The 23,603-nt window shown below is 36.9% G+C and overlaps 1 protein-coding gene across 6 annotated transcripts in view; it reads right to left on the bottom strand.

The window, feature by feature from the left end:
• The window catches only part of MATCAP2 (microtubule associated tyrosine carboxypeptidase 2), a 101,810-nt gene that overhangs the window by 38,114 nt on the left and 40,093 nt on the right, over positions 1–23,603 (bottom strand). For all 6 annotated transcript variants that reach the window (XR_004528161.2, XM_073809838.1, XM_033863152.2 and 3 more), the window contains 3 exons: positions 14,465–14,608; positions 13,653–13,785; positions 12,797–13,102 (listed from right to left, as the gene is read on the bottom strand). Coding sequence is in view for 5 of the 6 variants with exons in the window: in XM_033863152.2 (XP_033719043.1) it covers positions 12,797–13,102; positions 13,653–13,785; positions 14,465–14,608 (583 nt within the window). In the remaining variant the exon portion in view is untranslated. The remainder of the gene's footprint in view (positions 1–12,796; positions 13,103–13,652; positions 13,786–14,464; positions 14,609–23,603) is intronic.

Below are 23,603 nucleotides of genomic sequence, written 5' to 3' on the forward strand. Positions count from 1 at the left end.
CAGACCTAGAGACACATACAGACTGAAAGTAAGGGGATGGAAAAAGATATTCCATGCAAATGGAAACCAAAAGAAAGCTGGAGTAGCAATTCTCATATCAGACAAAATAGACTTTAAAATAAGGACTACTAAAAGAGACAAAGAAGGACACTACATAATGATCAAGGGATCGATCCAAGAAGAAGATATAACAATTGTAAATATTTATGCACCCAACGAAGGAGCACCTCAATACATAAGGCAAATACTAACAGCCATAAAAGGGGAAATCGACAGTAACACATTCATAGTAGGGGACTTAAACACCCCACTTTCACCCATGGACAGATCATCCAAAATGAAAATAAATAAGGAAACACACGCTTTAAATGATACATTAAACAAGATGGACTTAATTGATATTTATAGGACACTCCATCCAAAAACAACAGAATACACATTTTTCTCAAGTGCCCATGGAACATTCTCCAGGATAGATCATATCTTAGGTCACAAATCAAGCCTTGGTAAATTTAAGAAAATTGAAATTGTATCAAGTATCTTTTCTGACCACAACGCCATGAGACTAGATATCAATTACAAGAAAAGATCTGTAAAAAATACAAACACATGGAGGCTAAACAATACACTACTTAATAATGAAGTGATCACTGAAGAAATCAAAGAGGAAATCAAAAAATACCTAGAAACAAATGACAATGGTGACACAACGACCCAAAACCTGTGGGATGCAGCAAAAGCAGTTCTAAGGGGGAAGTTTATAGCAATACAAGCCCACCTTAAGAAGCAGGAAACATCTCGAATAAACAACCTAACCTTGCACCTCAAGCATTTAGAGAAAGAAGAACAAAAAAAACCCCAAAGTTAGCAGGAGGAAAGAAATCATAAAAATCAGATCAGAAATAAATGAAAAAGAAATGAAGGAAACGATAGCAAAGATCAATAAAACTAAAAGCTGGTTCTTTGAAAGGATAAACAAAATTGATAAACCATTAGCTAGACTCATCAAGAAAAAAAGGGAGAAGACTCAAATCAATAGAATTAGAAATGAAAAAGGAGAAGTAACAACTGACACTGCAGAAATACAAAAGATCATGAGAGATTACTACAAGCAACTCTATGCCAATAAAATGGACAACCTGGAAGAAATGGACAAATTCTTAGAAAGGCACAACCTGCCAAGACTGAATCAGGAAGAAATAGAAAATATGAACAGACCAATCACAAGCACTGAAATTGAAACTGTGATTAAAAATCTTCCAACAAGCAAAAGCCCAGGACCAGATGGCTTCACAGGCGAATTCTATCAAACATTTAGAGAAGAGCTATCACCTATCCTTCTCAGACTCTTCCAAAATATAGCAGAGGGAGGAACACTCCCCAACTCATTCTACGAGGCCACCATCACCCTGATACCAAAACCAGACAAGGATGTCACAAAGAAAGAAAACTACAGGCCAATATCACTGATGAACATAGATGCAAAGATCCTCAACAAAATACTAGCAAACAGAATCCAACAGCACATTAAACGGATCATACACCATGATCAAGTGGGGTTTATTCCAGGAATGCAAGGATTCTTCAATATACGCAAATCAATCAACGTGATACACCATATTAACAAATTGAAGGAGAAAAACCATATGATCATCTCAATAGATGCAGAGAAAGCTTTTGACAAAATTCAACACCCATTTATGATAAAAACCCTGCAGAAAGTAGGCATAGAGGGAACTTTCCTCAACATAATAAAGGCCATATATGACAAGCCCACAGCAAACATCATCCTCAATGGTGAAAAACTGAAAGCATTTCCACTAAGATCAGGAACAAGACAAGGTTGCCCACTCTCACCACTCTTATTCAACAGAGTTTTGGAAGTTTTAGCCACAGCAATCAGAGAAGAAAAGGAAATAAAAGGAATCCAAATCGGAAAAGAAGAAGTAAAGCTGTCACTGTTTGCAGATGACATGATCCTATACATAGAGAACCCTAAAGATGCTACCAGAAAACTACTAGAGCTAATCAATGAATTTGGTAAAGTTGCAGGATACAAAATTAATGCACAGAAATCTCTGGCATTCCTATATACTAATGATGAAAAATCTGAAAGTGAAATCAAGAAAACACTCCCATTTACTATTGCAACAAAAAGAATAAAATACCTAGGAATAAACCTACCTAAGGAGACAAAAGACCTGTATGCAGAAAATTATAAGACACTGATGAAAGAAATTAAAGATGATACAAATAGATGGAGAGATATACCATGTTCTTGGATTGGAAGAATCAACATTGTGAAAATGACTCTACTACCCAAAGCAATCTACAGATTCAATGCAATCCCTATGAAACTACCACTGGCATTTTTCACAGAACTAGAACAAAAAATTTCACAATTTGTATGGAAACACAAAAGACCCCGAATAGCCAAAGCAATCTTGAGAACGAAAAATGGAGCTGGAGGAATCAGGCTTCCTGACTTCAGACTATACTACAAAGCTACAGTAATCAAGACAGTATGGTACTGGCACAAAAACAGAAATATAGATCAATGGAACAGGATAGAAAGCCCAGAGATAAACCCACGCACATATGGTCACCTTATCTTTGACAAAGGAGGCAGAAATGTACAGTGGAGAAAGGACAGCCTATTCAATAAGTGGTGCTGGGAAAACTGGACAGCTACATGTAAAAGTATGAGATTAGATCACTCCCTAACACCATACACAAAAATAAGCTCAAAATGGATTAAAGACCTAAATGTAAGGCCAGAAACTATCAAACTCTTAGAGGAAAACATAGGCAGAACACTCTATGACATAAATCACAGCAAGGTCCTTTTTGACCCACCTCCTAGAGAAATGGAAATAAAAACAAAAGTAAACAAATGGGACCTAATGAAACTTAAAAGCTTTTGCACAGCAAAGGAAACCATAAAGAAGACAAAAAGACAACCCTCAGAATGGGAGAAAATATTTGCAAATGAAGCAACTGACAAAGGATTAATCTCCAAATTTACAAGCAGCTCATGCAGCTTAATAACAAAAAAACAAACAACCCAATCCAAAAATGGGCAGAAGACCTAAATAGACATTTCTCCAAAGAAGATATACAGAGTGCCAACAAACACATGAAAGAATGCTCAACATCACTAATCATTAGAGAAATGCAAATCAAAACGACAATGAGATATCATCTCACACCAGTCAGAATGGCCATCATCAAAAAATCTAGAAACAACAAATGCTGGAGAGGGTGTGGAGAAAAGGGAACCCTCTTACACTGTTGGTGGGAATGTAAATTGATACAGCCACTGTGGAGAACAGTATGGAGGTTCCTTAAAAAGCTACAAATAGAACTACCATATGACCCAGCAATCCCACTACTGGGCATATACCCTGAGAAAACCATAATTCAAAAAGAGTCATGTACCAAAATGTTCATTGCAGCTCTATTTACAATAGCCCAGAGATGGAAACAACCTAAGTGTCCATCATCGGATGAATGGATAAAGAAGATGTGGCACATATATACAATGGAATATTACTCAGCCATAAAAAGAGATGAAATTGAGCTATTTGTAATGAGGTGGATAGACCTAGAGTCTGTCATACAGAGTGAAGTAAGTCAGAAAGAGAGAGACAAATACCGTATGCTAACACATATATATGGAATTTAAGAAAAAAAAAATGTCATGAAAAACCTAGGGGTGAAACAGGAATAAAGACACAGACTTACTAGAGAATGGACTTGAGGCTATGGGGAGGGGGAAGGGTAAACGGTGACAAAGCGATAAAGAGGCATGGACATATATACACTACTAAACGTAAGGTAGATAGCTAGTGGGAAGCAGCCGCATAGCACAGGGAGATCAGCTCGGTGCTTTGTGACCGCCTGGAGGGGTGGGATAGGGAGGGTGGGAGGGAGGGAGACGCAAGCGGGAAGAGATATGGGAACATATGTGTATATATAACTGATTCATTTTGTTGTGAAGCTGAAACTAACATACCATTGTAAAGCAATTATACTCCAATAAAGATGTTTAAAAAAAAAAAAAAAAAAAACTACAATGAGGTATCACCTCACACCAGTCAGAATGGCCATCATCAAAAATGTACAAACATGGGATCCAGAACTCGACTTCCTGTATATCTAAAATAAAAGAGCTGAATAGAACCTGAAAAACAAAATCTACAAACAATAAATGCTGAAGAGGGTGCTGAGTTGAAAGAGAACCCTCCTAGACTGTAGGTGGGAACGTAAGTTGGTACAGCCACTATGGAGAACAATACGGAAGTTCCTTAAAAAAATGAAAAATAGAGCTACCATATGATCCAGCAATGCCACTCCTGGGCACATATCTGGCAAAAACCATGGTTTGAAAGGATACACGCACCCCAATGTTCATTGCCACACTGCTTACAGTAACCAAGACATGGAAGCAACCTAAATGTCCATCAACAGAAAAGTGGATAAAGAAGATGTGGTAAATATGTCCAATGGAATATTCATCCATTAAAAAGAATGAAATAATGCCACTGGCAGCAACATGAATGGACCTGGAGATTATCGTACTTAGTGAAGTCAGTCAGACAGAGAAAGACAAATATATTGTGATATTGCTATATGGGGAATCAAGAAAATGATACAAATAAAGTTATTTCCAAAACAGAAACAGATTCACAGACTTAGAGTACAAACTTATGGTTAACAAAGGGGAATGGTAGGGGGCAGGGTTAAACTAGCAGTTTGGGACTGACATATATACACTACAATAATGAAAGTAAATAACCAACAAGGACCTACTGTATAGCAAAGGGAACTGTGGTCAAATTCTGTAATAACTAAATGGGTAAAGAACTTTAAAAAGGATAAATGTATACGTATAACTGAAACACTTCACTGTACACCTGAAAGTAACAACATTGCTAATCAACTATAGTCCAATATAAAATATTAAAAAAATTTTAAAAAACAAAAAAGAAGTCAGTATGATGAGAAACAAAAAATACAGTGTTCAAGATCTCTCCCTATTAAAAGTGGCTAAAGGGACATTGCCACCAAAACTAATGCATGAACCCTTACTGGACCTAGATTTTTTTTTTTTTTTAACACCTATAAAGACATTTTTCGAACAGTTGGGGAAATTTAAATACCGTATATGGGGTAATTGATATTGCTGAATTACCACTCACTTTCTTAAGTGTGATAATGATACTGTTTTAAGTAGAAGAGAATGTTTTTAGTCTTAGGAGATGCATGCTCAAGTTTTTAAGGAATGAAATGCCAAGTGTACAACTTGCTTTTAAAAAGTCACAGAGAATAGCATCAAGAAAGCGAGAAGACTACAGAGTAGTAGAAAATATTTGTAAATGATTATCTGATAAGAGATTTTTATCTAGAATACACAAAAAACCCTTACACCTCAATAAAAAAAAGCAAACCAATTAAAAATGGGTAAATGATCTAAACAGACGGTTCTCATAAATAGCCAATAATCACATGAAAAGATACTCAACATCACTAGTCACCAGGAAAATTCAAATCTAAACCACAGTGAGTTAACCACTTCACACCCACTAGGGATGGTTATAATATTAATTTAAAAAATGAAAATAGTAGGTGTTGGTGAGGATTTGGAGAAATAGAAATCGTCATACACTGCAGTGGGAATGTAAAATGGTGCATTCACTTTGGAAACGGTGGCAGTTCCTCAAAAGGTTGAGCACAGAGTTATCATATAACCCCAAAATTCCACTCCTAAGCATATACTCAAGAGAATTACCAGCATAAACTTATGAATGAAGGCTCGTAATAGCATTATTCATAATAGCCAAAAAGTGGAAACAACCCAAATGCCCATTAACTGGTGAAAGGATAAATAAAAGGTGTCATATCCATGCACTGGATTATTATTCAGTAATAAAAAGGATTGATATACTGATACATGCTACAATATGAACAAACTTTAAAAATATTATATAAGTAAAAATAAATAAATACTATGCTAAGTAAAAGAAGCCAGCCACAAAGGATCATATATTATATGATTTCATTTATATGAAATGTTAAAAACAGGCAAAACTAATAAAAGCAGATTAATGGTTATTTATCACTAGGAGCAATAGGGAGAGAGAATAGGTAATGACTGCTAATGGGTACAAATTTCTTTTTGGGTGATGACACGTTCTGGAATTAGATTAGTGGTGTTGGCTGCGCAACTCCACAAATACTATAAAAATCACTGAACTGTACATTTTAAATGCATGAATTATATGTCATGTGAATTATATATCTCAATAAAGCTGTTTTTAAAGTCAGAGAGGAAGAGAGAAAGCAAAAATGGCAAAATATTAACAATTGGTGAATCCAGAGGAAGGGTATAGAAGTGTTAATTCCTTCATTATTTCCCTATTTCTGTAGGTTTGAAAATTTTCAAAAGATGGGAAAAATAATGCTAACAAAATGTGGTTTGCGAAAACTAGCACTGACCTCAAGTAACAAAGGTTTAATTTTTTATAGTTGAGTGGATTCTCTGATGGGAAGATTAGGATATATCCAAAATCAATAGACAATTACCCAGTCCCGCAGCCAGTGAGCCAGGCGCGGAGCCGCCCACTTGCACTGTGCCCACCGCGGCCGAACCCGGCTCCTGCAGGAGCCAAACGGAGAGAGGGGATCGTGAGCCCCAGCCAGAGTGAGCGTGCATGGCCGCCGCTGAGTCGGCACCTGGAGGACATGGAGAAATGGATGGAAGATAAGATCAAAGCGAGACTTAGGCTTAAAAGCAGGTTGCTTGCTACTTGAGGGCCAAATGCAAGTTTGAACTCTGTTATCAGAAGACACAAGGGACTCCTTTCCTAAGCCTGTAAATAAGCCCTGCCCTTGGTGTCTAAGGAAGGGGTTAGTGAAAGTCAGCCTGAGAGTCAACTAACTGCTGAACAATCATCAACAGGAAGACACTGGAACTCATCAAAAAAGATACCCCACATCCAAAGACAAAGGAGAAGCCACAATGAGACAGTACAAGGGGCGCAATCACAATAAAATCAAATCCCATAACTGCTGAGTGGGTGACTTACAAACTGGAGAACACTTATACCACAGAAGTCCACCCACTGGAGTAAAGGTTCTGAGCCCCACGTCAGGCTTCCCAACCTGGGGGTCCGGCAACGGGAAGAGAAACTCCTAGAGAATCACTTTGAAGGCTAGCGGGATTTGATTGCAGGACTTCGACAGGACTTGGGGAAACAAAGACTCCACTCTTGGAGGGCACACACAAAGTAGGGTGCGCATCAGGACCCAGGGGAAGGAGCAGTGGCCCCAAAAGAGACTGATCCAGACCTACGTGCTAGTGTTGGAGGGTCTCCTGCAGAGGGGGGGAGTGGCTTTGTCTCACCGTGAGGACAAGGACACTGGCAGCAGAAGTTCTGGGAAGTACTCCTTGACATGAGCCCTCCCAGAGTCTGCCATTAGCCCCACCAAAGAGCCTTAGGCCAAACAACCAACAGGGAGGGAACCCAGCCCCCCATCAGCAGACAAGCGGATTAAAGTTTTACTGAGCTCTGCCTACCAGAACAACAGCCAGCTCTACCCACCACAGTCCCTCCCAACAGGAAACTTGCTCAAGCCTTTTAGATAGCCTCATCCACCAGAAGGCAGACAGCAGAAGCAAGAACTACAATCCTGCAGCCTGTGGAACAAAAAACACATTCACAGAAAGATATACAAGATGAAAATGCAGAGGGCTATGTACCAGATGAAGGAACAAGATAAAACCCCAGAAAAACAACTAAATGAAGTGGAGATAGACAACCTTCCAGAAAAAGTATTGAGAATAATGATAGTGAAGATGATTCAGGACCTCGGAAAAAGAATGGAGGCAAAGATCGAGATGATGCAAGAAATGTTTAACAAAGACCTAGAAGAATTAAAGAACAAACACCTAGAAGAATTAAAGAACAAACAAACAGAGATGAACAATACAATAACTGAAATGAAAAATACACTAGAAGGAATCAATAGCAGAATAACTGAGGCAGAAGAACGGATAAGTGACCTGGAAGACAGAATGGTGGAATTCACTGCTGTGGAAGAGAATAAAGAAAAAAGAATGGAAAGAAATGAAGACCGCCTAAGAGACCTCTGGGACAACATTAAATGCAACAACATTCACATTATAGGGTCCCAGAAGGAGGAGAGAGAGAGAAAGGACCTGAGGAAATATTTGAAGAGATTATAGTCAAAAACTTCCTTAATATGGGAAAGGACATAGCTACCTAAACCCAGTAAGTGCAGACAGTCCCATATAGGATAAACCAAAGGAGAAACACACCGAGACACATAGTAATCAAACTGGAAAAAATTAAAGACAAACAAAAATTACTGAAAGCATCAAGGGAAAAAAGACAAATAACATACAAGGGAACTCCCATAAGGTTAACAGCTGATTTCTCAGCAGAAACTCTACAAACCAGAAGGGAGTGGCACGATATTTTTAAAGTGACGAAAGGGAAGAACCTACAACCAAGGTTACTCTAACCGGCAAGGATCTCATTCAGATTCGATGGAGAAATCAAAAGATTTACAGACAAGCAAAAGCTAAGAGAATTCAGCACCACCAAACCAGCTCTACAATAAATGCTAAAGGAACTTCTCTAAGTGGGAAACACAAAAGAAGTAAAGGACCTACAATAACAAACACAAAACAATTAAGAAAATGGTAATAGGAACACACATATCGATAATTACCTTAAATGTGAATGGATTAAATGCTCCAACCAAAAGACACAAGCTCGCTGAATGGATACAAAAACAATTCCCATTTATATGCTGTCTCCAAGAGACCCACTTCATACCTAGGGACACATACAGGCTTAAAGTGAGGGGATGGAAAAAGATATTCCCTGCAAATGGAAATCAAAACAAAGCTGGAGTAGCAATACTCATACCAGATAAAATAGACTTTAAAATAAAGAATGTTACAAGAGACAAGGAAGGACACTATATAATGATCAAGGGATCAATCCAAGAAGAAGCTGTAACAATTATAAACATATATGCACCCAACACAGGAGCACCTCAATACATAAGGCAACTGCTAACAGCTCTAAAAGAGGAAATTGATAGTAACACAATAATAGTGGGGGACTTTAACACCTCACTTACACCAATGGACAAATCATCCAAACAGAAAATTAATAAGGAAACACAAGCTTTAAATGACACAACAGACTAGATAGATTTAATTGATTTTTATAGGACATTCCATCCAAAAACAGCAGATTACACATTCTTCTCAAGTGCGCACAGAACATCGTCCAGGATAGATCACATCTTGGGTCACAAATCAAGCCTCAGTAAATTTAAGAAAACTGAAATCATATAAAGTATCTTTTCTGACCACAACGCTATGAGATTAGAAATCAATTATAGGGAAAAAAAAAAAACAACACAAAAACATGGAGGCTAAACAATACGTTACTAAATAACCAAGAGATTACTGAAGAAATCTAAGAGGAAAATCAGAAAGTACCTAGAGACAAATGACAATGAAAACACGACGATCCAAAACCTATGGGATACAGCAAAAGCAGTTGTAAGAGGGAAGTTTATAGCAATACAAGCCTACATCAAGAAACAAGTCTCAAATAAACAATCTAACCTTACACCTAAAGGAACTGGAGAAAGAAGAACAAACAAAACCCAAAGTTAGTAGAAGGAAAGAAATCATAATGATCAGAGCAAAAATATATGAAATAGAAACAAAGAAAACAATAGCAAAGATCAATAAAACTAAAAGCTGCTTCTTTGAGAAGATAAACAAAATTGATAAACCATTAGTCAGGCTCATCAAGAAAAAAAGGAAGAGGACTCAAATCAATAGATTTAGAAGTGAAAAAGAAGTAACAACTGACACTGCAGAAATACAAAGGATCTTGAGAGAGTACTACAAGCAACTCTATGCCAATAAAACGGACACTCTGGAAGAAATGGACAAATCCTTAGAAAAGCACAACCTTCTGAGACTGAACCAGGAAGAAACAGAAAATATAAACAGACCAGTCACAAGCACTGAAATTGAGACTGTGATTAAAAATCTTCCAACAAACAAAAACCCAGGACCAGACGGCTTCACAGGCGAATTCTATCAAACATTTAGAGAAGAGCTAACACGCGTCCTTTTCAAACTCTTCCAAAATATAGCAGAGGAACACTCCCAAACTCATTCTACGAGGCCACCATCACCCTGATACCAAAACCAGACAAAGATGTCACAAAGAAAGAAAACTATAGACCAATATCACTGATGAACACAGATGCAAAAATCCTCAACAAAATACTAGCAAACAAAACCCAACAACACATTAAAAGGATCATACACCACGGTCAAGTGGAATTTATGCCAGGGATGCAAGGATTCTTCAATATACGCAAAATCAATGTGATACACCATATTAACAAATTGAAGAATAAAAACCATATGATCATCTCAATAGATGCAGAAAAAGCTTTTGACAAAATTCAACATCCATTTATAAAAACTCTCCAGAAAGTGGGCAGAGAGGAAACCTACCTCAATCAACATAGTAAAGGCCATATATGACCAACCCACAGCCAACATCATTCTCAATGGTGAAAAACTGAAACCATTTCCTCTAAGATCAGGAACAAGACAAGGATGTCCACTCTCACCACTAGTATTCAACGTAGTTTTGGAAGTCCTAGCCACAGCAATCAGAGAAGAAAAAGAAATAAAAGGAATACAAATTGGAAAAGAAGAAGTAAAGCTGTCACTGTTTGCAGATGACATGATACTATACATAGAGAATCCTAAAGATGCTACCAGAAAACTACTAGAGCTAATCAATGAATCTGGTAAAGTTGCAGGATACAAAATTAATGCACAGAAATCTCTTGCATTCCTATACACTATGATGAAAAATCTGAAAGAGAAATTAAGAAAACACTCCTGTTTACCACTGCAACAAAAAGAATAAAATTCCTAGGAATAAACCTACCTAAGGAGACAAAAGACCCATATGCAGAAAACTGTAAGACACTGATGAAAGAAACTAAAGATGATACAAACAGATGGAGAGATATATCATACTCTTGGATTGGAGAATCAACATTGTGAAAATGACTATACTACCCAAAACAATCTACAGATTCAATTAAATCCCTATCAGACTACCAATGGCATTTTTCACAGAACTAGAACAAAAAATTTCACAATTTGTATGGAAACACAAAAGACCCCAAAGCAATCTTGAGAAAGAAAAATGGAGCTGGAGGAATCAGGCTCCCAGACTTCAGACTATACTACAAAGCTACAGTAATCAAGACAGTGTGGTACTGGCAAAAAAACAGAAATATAGATTAATAGAATAGCATAGAAAGCCCAGATATAAACACACACACATATGGTCAACTAATCTATGACAAAGGAGGCAAGGATATACAATGGAGAAAAGACAGTCTCTTCAATAAGTGGTGCTGGGAAAACTGGACAGCTACATGTAAAAGAATGAAATCAGAACACTCCCTAACACCATACACAAAAATAAACTCATAATAGATTAGAGACCTAAATGTAAGACCGGACACTATAAAACTCTTAGAGGAAAACATAGGAAGAACACTCTTTGACATAAATCACAGCAAGATCTTTTTTGAGCCACCTCCTAGGGTTATGGAAATCAAAACAAAAATAAACAAATTGGACTTAATGAAACTTCAAAGCAGTTGCACAGTAAGGAAACCATAAGCAAGATAAAAAGACAACCCTCACAATGGGAGAAAATATTTGCAAATGAAGCAACTGACAAAGGATTAATCTCCAAAATTTACAAGCAGCTCATGCAGCTCAATATTAAAAAAAGAAACAACCCAATCCAAAAATGGGCAGAAGCCCTAAATAGACATTTCTCCAAAGAAGACATTCAGATGGCAAAGAAGCACATCAAAAGCTGCTCAAAATCACTAATTATTAGAGAAAAAGCAAATCAAAACTACAATGAGGTATCACCTCACACCAGTGAGAATGGGCATCATCAGAAAATCTACAAACAACATATGCTGGAGAGGGTGTGGGGAAAAGGGAACCCTCTTGCACTGTTGGTGGGAATGTAAATTGATACAGCCACTATGGAGAACAGTATGGAAGTTCCTTAAAAAACTAAAAATAGAATTACCATATGACCCACCAATCACACTCCTGGGCATATACCCACAGAAAACTATAATTCAAAGACACTTGTACCCCAATGTTCATTGCAGCACTATTTACAATTCCCCGGTCATGGAAGCAACCTAAATGCCCATGAACAGACAAATGGATAAAGAAAATGTGGTACATATACAGAATGGAATATTACTCAGCCATAAAAAGGAATGAAATTGGGTCATTTGTAGAGACATGGATCAATCTAGAGACTGTCATACAGAGTGAAGTAAGAAAGAGAAAAACAAATATTGTATATTAACGCATATATGTGGAACTTAGAAAAATGGTAGAAACGAACCGGTCTGCAGGGCAGAAATTGACAGACAGATGTAGAGAACAAATGTATGGACACCAAGGAGGGAAAGACGCATGAGGGTGGTGGTGGTGGTGTGATGAATTGGGAGATTGGGATTGACATATATACATTAATATGTATAAAATGGATAACTAGTGAGAACCTGCTCTTTTAGGAAATAAAATTCTGCTGTTTTATAAAATAAAATTCAAAAAAAAAGACAATTACCCAATAAATCAGAAAATCTACTGTCAAGGAACACACACCTGGTTGGGAGGTATCAGTCCATCCCCTCTTGGCTCGTACACAATAATCCCATCTTGTATTGGGATCCTTGACAAACTTTCCAATGTCTTTGAATAATGCACAAAAAGACATGTGGCTGGCTCGATAAACAGTGTAGTAGAGGAGGGCAGCCCTCCATAAAAAGGGGTCTTTTCTAAACAGGACACTGTGAATACTTGCCAGTCCTTCCTCTGTGGGATTGTTTGGCTTTAGGTCATGTTTTTTACGGCCAGTCCAACTGTTCCATGGCTGCTGAAGGTTGTTAATACCTCGAAAATAATGTGTGCCTATGGAGAAGAAAAGGCACATGAAAAGTAAGAAATGCCATTCTTATTTTAATTCTTCTCCCAAAAAAAGATTCTACCAACAGTTCTAAAACGAAATTGATGTGTACCTACAAATCAAAAGAAAGTAGAAAATGATCTGACACTAATGCCCTTTGCTTTGAAGGAGTACACAACCTTCAGAAGGATTACATGTCTCATTAGAAGAGGTATAACTTTTACAGCAATTTATTTTCTTTTTAAGAGTCGAATTATAGACTTGATATTTGAAAAGAATCTTAGAGATCACTTAATTCAATTCTCTCAGTTGAAGATGGGGGAACTGAAATCCAGAGGAGTTAAATGACTCTCCAAGCTTAATACAGCTATACGGTACCCTAAAAAATCTAATTTGAAATGAGACATTAATATCTTAGCTTTAGTTCAAGTGACACCTAACAATTTCATTACTTTTTGCCAAATATTACTAAGAAAAAATGCATTATAAACAAACAAGTCCTTGAAGTAATTTCTGCTATTACAACTGAATAAATGGAGAAGGGTTGCCCCCTACCTATTTCATGCCTCAGCATTCCTTCCAGCCAATGCTCACGTGCGGTGCAAACATTGATGGTCAGTGTTGGACATCCATTTACTACTGTCATGGAAGCTCGGGAAAGCAGGTCCTCAGTGAGGTGAACTACAATCTAAAGAGCAAGAGTTAAAATATATATATATAAAAGACAAAACGTAGAAGGCAGGGGGTGAAAGTTTTCACAGAAAACAATGGACCCATAAATTAACACCTTTTTCTTTTGTTTACACCATCTTGAATCTCCCCAAAACCAAGAAGGTGAAATGCAGACCCTTGGAACTTTGAGCCTTTGGGAACTCAAGAACCTTTACTGGATTGAAAGAAAAGTAGACAGCTGTGCAGAGGAAGACACAGAGAACTGAAATTGTGCCTCTGCAGTGCTCTCAAATATAGTCCCCTGGGCTGGAATAATGCAAAGGAAGGTACAGGAGCCAGAGTCCTGGTCACTGCTGGGCCAAAGCTTATTTTGAGACTGAACACTAGGAACTGGACATTAATAAGAGAAGTCACTGTGCCAAATCTCTTCATTAATAATTTTCATAAGCCAATTCACATAATCCTACAAGCTATACAAAAATGGTAGTAAGAAAAACGGAAAAACAGAAAAAAACTGAACATTAACAATTCAATGCAATAAAAACTTAGACTTATATTTAGTAAGAAATCTGGGTGACTTATTTAATGAGTAAAATAGCGTTGGGAAAACAAAACCTGCAGGAAAAACAAACACGTGGCAGTGACTGAGAGTTAAAATGCTCAGTCAAATTGTCATGCTTACTCATGATTCATACCTCACCCATGCAGCCTTCTTTCATCATGTATTTCCTAACATGACTCCAGATTCGAGTTTTAGATAGCAGGCTACCACCGGTGGCCTGTTCAAATTTTTCATAGCTTCCATACTTTTGTAAAGTCAGTTCCATAATATTGATGGACTGTAAAAGAAACAGAGATAATGAAAGTAAACAGCCTTCTATTACTTCGACGTGAGTAATGACCTAGTTATATTCTTATTTATCATGACCTGTTCTGTGCGTACCGATTTCCAAATCAAATTGCAGCTATGGTAACATATTTTTCTAATCCTAAACAGCTTTCACTCATTTTCATATATTTTTACAAACACCTGTGTACGTACTTACTTCTTAACACGGGATGAAGGCTCAAGCACTACACAACTGTCAACATCTAACAGGCTGAGAAGCTAAGGCAGAGTTCTCAGTTTCTCTTGGTTTCTCTAAGACCATCTGGTGGTTTTTCAGGAGAACTCAGAAGGTATGTCTCCAGACTAATTACTAGAATTTAATTACCATTTGGATAAAGAAAAAAATTCCCAATTTTTAAGCACACACAGAAGAATCAACCATTCTTTTGTGATGATCCTATAGAACCTGATGTTTTCCTGGGCTACTACTCTTTGGCAGAAACATAGTCTCAACATTACTAAAAACACTTTTATCTTTCATTCTTGGCAGGGTACTATCTAACTTTTCATTCTTCATAAATTTTCATATCAAAAGAATATGAAAGTTGAGATCTTTTTCTCTAAGCACAAACATACAAAAAGGAAGACTAAAAAAACTGGTAACAAATCACAGATCATCAGTATCTATGGGAAAGCCACAAAAAAATGAAAACATAAGGAAGGAAAATGCTATTCAAAGGTCTTTTGGGAGAAAGCTAGAAAATTCAAATGTATCTTATATGAATGGTGACAGAAGCTAGAAAATTCAGATACCTGATATTATATTAAGCCTATGCTTTCTATCTGTTGTCAGACTAGTAAAGAGATTAAAAGTACAAGCTCTAGAGTCAGACTACCTGAGCTGACATCCTGGCTCTGCCACCTTCTGGTTGTGTGACTCTGGGCAAGTCATTAAACTTGTTACCAAGCCTCCTCATTAGTAAATGGGGATAACAACAATAATGTCTACGGCATGGTTTTGTTGAGAAAATTTAGCCAAACTTTGTAAAGCACAGTATCAGACATAAGTAGTCAATACATGTCAATTATTACATCATCATCATCAGTATGTTACCATTCTTTATAAATACCACTGTAGATGACATGCCCAACACAAAAACTACAGTAAAACTCATGTGCTACAAGTTATAAGTAAATATATATATCCCCACAGGAAAAATATATATTACTAATAAACTAGGAGTGAATCATAAAGTTATCATAACAAGAAATGGCTTCAACAAGTTTGCCTGGCTTGCGTTCCCAAAGTTGCTATTAAAAGCCTTGATATTCAAAATGTGGTCGAAAAGCCAGCAGCATTGGCACTGGCATTGTCCTGGAAGCTGGCTTCAAATTTGGAATTTTGCCTGCCTCCAAGCTACATGCATACTGAATCAGAATCTGCATTTTAACAAGATTCCCCAGGTGATTCACCTGCACCGTAGAAAGCCAGAAGGATCTCAGAGAATGGGAACACGGCAAATACCCCAGAGGCTAATTTATTTATATGACAACTAGAATAATTAAAAGAACAAGTTAGCACATAATTAAAAGCCCATTTAGCAGATTAGCTAAGGTATTTGCATACACCAGTCTAATGGTCACTAGTCATCAATATATCAGAGTTAGAAGAATCTGAGAAATTTTGCCTTAATTCCATAAGAGACAGAAGTGGTACCTTCTATACTGAACTTATAATTAGACCTAAAAAAAGTTAACGAAATTTTTTATTATAACTTGTGCGTATAGGTTTTTAAAAGTATGTACTTAACTTAGGATAAAACTAGCTTTTCTAGCATATGCTTACTCAGTAGGAAAATGTGGTTATCTGGTTACTATTTATTATAACAGTCTAGAAACTTTAGAAAAACTTAAATACAGGTGACCCTTGTTATCATCAATAAATGGTACTTAGTAGAAGGCTATTAAGTATTCACACTCATAATAAGTATTCGTTCATATTCATAACAGGGAACAAAGATTTGATTGAAAATTTACCCTGAAAAAATACCCTATAAGATTAAAAAAAATTACCTTGGCAGTTTAACAACACTGAGGCAACCTTTATACTTATCAACTAATTATTAAATAATCAAAGAATGAATAAAAATAGTGGGAGTTTTTTTTGGAGGGGATGTGATTTTTCTGTCAAAATGATATGCAATAGCACATCATTTTCCATTGCGTGACTTACATGGCACCATCATGGCAGCAATCCTTCATGAGAGCTACATGGATGTTCCCAAAAGCTTATCTTAATATGTCATGTACAGTCATTCTTCACTGAAGTGCCCATCCTGTTGTCATCTCTAGATATTTTTCTTTATTAGTTTTTCAACTGGTCCAACCTAGACAAATTTGTCAGTGACCACACAGATCTCCAGTATCCTTCACTGACTTCCCAATCCATCTGCATTAAATAGACCCCAGCACAGAGAGAGAGACAGTGGTTGGATAGGTGAACAAATTCAAGTTTTAAGAGAGAAGTCAGGAATGTTCAGTGGTTACTTCATCAGTGAACATTTTTGTGTTACAACAATTTCTGCTTCCTTATGCAACCTCTTGCAGGCCACAGAAATTTTTACAAGTATGATCTCAATTTTGGGGAAAAAAAGGCAATAAGCAATTTTAAAAAGGCACAAGGAAGCCTGGAAGGATATACCCAAAGGCTACATGATCTCATGCTCATGTTTGAGAAGGGATAATGTGTTGCACTGATGTTTAATTATTTGCACTATACAGAAGTTTTCAAAATGGTTTACAATATGCAAAGGAAAAAGTCATTTTTTCCAGCTTCACTGAGGTATGATTGACAAATAAACATTGTATATGTTTAGGTTCTACAATCAGGTGTTTACGGTGTACAATGCGATGACTTAGTATGTGTATACACTATGAAATGATTACTACAATCAAGTTAATTTGCAAATCCATCACCTCATATAGTTACATTTTTTTAATGTGGTGGGAACATCTAAGATCTTAGCAAATTTCAAGTATACAATATACTATTATTACCTATAATCATCACGCTATATATTAGATACCCAGAACTTATTCAGTTTATAACTGAAAGTTGGTACCCTTTGACCCACATCTCCTTACAAGTTTTTGTTTGTTTTTTTACAGGAAAAAAGAGTCCACCCTCTCCCCCTAGAGCTCAGAGAATCATATCTGTATCACTTTAAGAATCAAGCTTTCACACACCTCCGCATGGTTAACACTTTTAAGAGGCAATAAATTTTACGTCAGATCGCTCTTCTCCATTAATATCATCATTTAAGTTAATCAGAAAACTACATCTCCCAATATTACTTGGTGGGAGATTCAAACAAGCAGCAGCTGGATAATTTTTTTTTTTTTTTTTGCGGTATGCGGGCCTCTCACTGCTGTGGCCTCTCCCGTTGCGGAGCGCAGGCTCAACGGCCATGGTTCACGGGCCCAGCTGCTCCGCGGCATGTGGGATCCTCCCTGACCGGGGCACGAACCCGTGTCCCCTGCATCGGCAGGCGGACTCTCAACCACTGCGCCACCAGGGAAGCCCGCAGCTTGATAATTTTACACTAATCATCACTTTTTTTTTTGGCTGTGCCTTGCAGCTTGTGGGATCCTAGTTCCCTGACCAGGGCTTGAAGCCGGGCCCTTGGCAGTGAAAGCCCAGAGGCCCAACAACTGACCTCCAGGGAATTCCCCAATCATCACTTTCGATTTGCCATCCAGCATATCCCTTTCTTATCTTCAAATAAACCTTAACCAATTTAACTTCCAAAAACGTTCAAGTATTAAAAGAAAAAAAAAAATTCCATTTCAAGTTAACTTAACGCAATTTAAAACATAAATCACATATCCAGTTAAAGCTCTTTCCCCTCCCCTAAGCAGAGCCTGGCCTGAGGCCTAAAGAACCTTCACTGGGAAAAGAAGGCATAATCAGTGATTTGATTCCTTCTCATCTCTCCCCTATTTTCACAGCCTCTCTTTCCCTTCAGTATATTGACAGCTGGGAGGAAGGAACGAACAATTCCCATATAACTGGTTCAGCTGTGGTCCTCCTCCTTTGACTCTAATGCTGGGGCAGGCCTATTATAGCAGGTGCCTCCACTGCACAGCTTACTGACTAGCCTCCTTCCCACAGGATCTATGCAAGAAGCTCCCCTGGAGTGGACAACTACCAAAACTATTTCTATGAAATTTAAAAGCACAAGAGGAATAACCTAAAGATTTAACTTAATCTAATTACTGTATACCCATTGCATGAAATGAAATATATGCAGTCAGTTAAAATAATGCTGACAAAAAAGAAACGCTGACAGCTTTTAACAGCATGAAAAAATATAGACATGTAAACAAAAGTATGCTAACTCAACCATCAACATTAGGCATGGAACAAGGAAAATACACTAAAATGTATTTTCCTTTTTTTTTTTTCCTTGAAGTATCATTGATTTACAATGTTGTGTCAGTTTCTGGTATACAGCAAAGTGATTCAGTTACACATACACATCTATTTTTTTTCAGATTCTTTTCCCTTATATGTTATTACAAAATATTAAGTATAGTTCCCTGTGCTATACAGTATGTCCTTGTTAGTTACCTATTTTATACACAGCAGGGAAAACGCACTAAAATGTTAAAAGTCGTGACCTAGAGGTGGTGGAATTATAATAATTAGTCTCTTCTCCATACTCTTCTAAGTTTCTGCACTAAACACATATTTCTTTTACAACTGGAAAATATAAAACTGTCTAAGTACCCTCTACTTTGGAATCTCCAGGCCTTTCTTTTCACTATCTAGTTACCTTCTCCCACTTGCCAGTTAGTCATTGATATCCCTTCTCCAGAGTATTTGTATTTAAAAAGGAAACACATGAAAATATTTAAAACTTCAAAAAATATCTTCTATGGTAGATTTTTAGGCAGAGCAGATTGCTGGTAGACAGAACTGAATTCCTGAGGTCTACTCGAGCAAGCAGCCACTTCCCTCATCCATGTGGAAATCTAGCCCCAATTTATCCATCAACATCAAATATATTCTCTGCTTCCTTCTATATCTAAGAATAACAAATATAAACAGTAAGCGATGCAACATAACAGTTTCGCTAATCAGTTTTAAAACTCCTGGAACCAGAACATCTTAATATATACCTATCCTACTGTCCAGGTCTTGGATCCCTAGTCTGCATGAATCTGACTTTGCACTTTTCCATTTTCCTAATTATCCAACTCCTCCATCACTATGTTAGAAAATCGTATAATATAATCTACTTTTGAGTTCCATAAGAACAAGTTATCAGGTGGGATAATGTTTCTTGCCGAAAATGGATTGAAACAGGCTACCAAACATACTTTTACCTTTTTAAAAACATTGGACTAAAAAGATTACATATTTTTGCTAAATTATGAATCAATATATTATCTCTGCTCACCAATCAATCATTCCTAAATCCTTCCTTTTATAAGAGAATATTTTAAAGCTTTGTATATCTTACAGGCATCAAAACAAATTGATTTTCAGAGAACTCAAACCTGAAGCACAGAGGAAATAAATGCAAAATGAGCAGTTGTTCAGTGTTAATGAAATGGTCTTATCTCTCTCCAGATCTCGATGTCATACATAATGCTACACAAAACAGAACATCAGCATTCTTCACAATGTTACTGCCAGCTCATGACTTTGAAGCATTCTTATTTTCTTCTATTAAAACAAGAGTAATCAAATTATTTTCAATAAATGGTGCTGGGACAACTGGATACAAATAAAAGAATAAAACTGGACCCCTACCACATATCATATACAAAAAATTAACTGAAAATGGATCAAAGACCTAAATGTAAGAGCTAAAGCTATAGAACTTGTAGAAGAAAGCAGAGGCATACATTTTCATGACCTTGGATTAGGCAGTGCTTTCCTAGATTGGTACACTAAAAGTACAAATAACAAAATAGATAAGTTGGATTTCATCCAAATTAAAAACCTTTATGCTTCAAAGGACACCATCAAGAAAGTGAAAAGACAACCCACAGGAGAAAATGTTTGCAAATTTCATACCTGAAAGCGACATATCTAAAATATATAGAGAACTCCAACTCAATAACAAGAACACAAATAATCCAATTAAAATATGGGCAAAAGATCCAAATAGCTTTCCAAAGAAGATATACAAATGGCCAATAAGCACATGAAAAGATGCTCAACATCATTAGTCATCAGAGAAATGCAAGTCAAAACCACGAGATACCACTTCATACCCACTAGGATGGCTATAAAAACAAGAGTTGACCAAAAAAAAAAAAGAGTTGGTAACAATGTGGAGAAACTGGAACTCATATATGGCTGGTGGGAGTGTAAAATGATGCAGTCACTTTGGAAAAGAGTCTTCCTCAAAAGGTTAGACACAGAATTCCCATGTGACCCACTACTATATGATCTATGATCTCCTACCATATGACCAACTACCACGTGATCTACTACTAGGTATATACCCAAGATACCTAAAAACATGTCCACACAAAAATCTGTACACAAATGTTCATAGCAGCATTGTTCATAATAGCCAAAAAGTGGAAACAACCCAAATGTCTATCAACTGGTGAATGGATAAATAAAATCTAAAATATACATACATGGAATATTATTCAACAATAAAAAGCACTGATACATGCTACTATATGGATTAAGCTTGAAAACATGCTAAGTAAAAGAAGCTAGTCACAATGCACCACATATCATATGACTCCATTTATATGAGATGTCCAGAACAGAAAAATCCATAGAGAGGTAAAGTATCAATAGATTGATGGTTGTCTAGGGCTGGAACGGGGTGGGGCTGGTGGTGAGTCACTTGTAATGAACACAGGGTTTCCTTTTGGGGATGATGAAATTCCTCAAATCTGATAGCGGTAATGATTGCATAATCCTAAATATATTGACAAGCATTTAACTGTACACTTTAGATGGGTGAACTACATGGCATGTGAATTATATCCTCATAAAGCCATCATTTAAAAAAGCAATAGTAATCAAACAGCACAGTGTAATATTTAAACCACCAATTCAGAAAAGGAAAAATCTTGATATAAAACCTACAGCATTGTCTTGTATGATATAACAAACTTTCTGAAAAATCTCAACACTGTTTAGTAATCTACTTTTGGTTTACTTGCTGATTCTGTTTGCTGTTCAGCAATTTGGAAATCTGACCATCAATCACAAGCCGCTTCACAGTCATGTGCTAAAAACCTATTTCCCTTTTCAAATGCAGTTTTCACTCAATGAAAAACTATATACAATAGGGACACTAATACGATATGAGTCTGGGTGATACTGTGGAAAGACTAGAAGTCAAAAGATCTGGTTTTACGTTGGTGCCCTACCTTTTACTGACTGTGTGATCTTAGGTATGTCATTTTACCTTTCTCAGGTTTAGTTTCTTCAGTGGCAAAGTGGAGATGAAAATCTTTGTGCTACTTACCTCACAGGGTTGGTGTGAGGATGAAATCAGAGACAGAGACAGAGAGTAAAAGATGACGGGTGGGGGGCGGGGAGAGAGAGAAAAAGAGAAACTATGAATGTGTTTTATAGTCTGTTTCCCAAATGACTGTATGTAGTATTTAAGGTAATTCATTTGACCTCTATTCAATCGCAACCCTCTCCTTCATTTCTCTCATTTTTAGTAAATTCTAATATCTAGAACTCTGACCCTCTTCACCCCCCAAATACTGAATAACCCCTAGATCACATAGTCCTTTTCTTTAAGCCAGTGTTTTCCAAACTGTTTTTTTTTGGAAAAGTGGTTGACGAGATATTATTTTTAAAAAGGTCCCATGGCCAAATGTGGACTTTGTTTGGACTAAACAAAGTTAAACAAGACTCTTTTAAGCCTTTATTATGATACTACATGTGGTGAATATAACAGTTTGTGTTTTCTACCTTATATGGCCATCTTTCTCTCATGCAGTATTCCTCAGAACAGTTTGAAAATGCTTACTTCAGACAAGGATGAGGTACACACACGTTCTGGTACTTTGAGATTCTCAGAATGAAATAAAAAATTCAAAATATTGAATGAATTTTTCAATGGTGGCTATTTCTTCTTGGTAGCAAACTAGGTATATAAAGATTTGGATTACTCAATCAGGTCTTTAGGCCTCCATTTAAGGTACTGTAGCCACAAAATGATGGGACACTAGAGCAGTCGTTACACACCCAAATACCTTCAGCTGCAAGCAGTAACCTCTCTGTAAAGCTGAGTATATGACATCCGGGAGAGGAAACAGAAGAGCATCCTTATATACCAATGTTTTAAAAAAACACTGAGCTGACCCCCACCCCCCAAAAAAGAGATGTGCAAGCTGAACTTGACCCTTGAGCCACAAATTTGGATCCACTGTTTGCAGACTACTTCACTAAATTTCTAGCATACCATTAATAAGGATCATTCATTCACTCATCTCTATGGTTACCTTCTCTGTGCCAATCACTGCTTTTATTTATATATTTTAGAATCTAAGTCCCTGTCTGACCATTAGACAGAGAGTACATTGAAATTAACATAATTTAATAATACTCTGTTGGATATATGAATAAAGTGTTGTGAAAACATAGAGAAAGGTAAACTGAAGTGGGGGCACAGAGGAAATAGACGGCATTCCAGGTAAAAGGGGATAATATTGTCAAAAGCATACACAAAACAAAGAAAATGAAAACACAGTTCTTATACCTCCAGCCTAGGAACCAGGAGACTCATTCATTTAGTGCTAGGAACTCTGCTAGATTCTGGGAACAGTTGAAAAACATAAAATACACTTTTATAAAAGAGGTTAGTCTAATGGTAAAGGCAAAAAAAGAAACTTAAGGATGATAACAGTGTGATAAATGTCATGATAGATAATTTGCACAAGATGCTGTGGGAGTATACAGTTGACTTTGGAAACCTGAGCATGACCCAGATCATGAAAGATGAAAGGCC

The sequence above is a fragment of the Tursiops truncatus genome, chromosome 9 (assembly GCF_011762595.2).
Source record: "Tursiops truncatus isolate mTurTru1 chromosome 9, mTurTru1.mat.Y, whole genome shotgun sequence".
Taxonomy (NCBI): Eukaryota; Metazoa; Chordata; class Mammalia; order Artiodactyla; family Delphinidae; genus Tursiops; species Tursiops truncatus.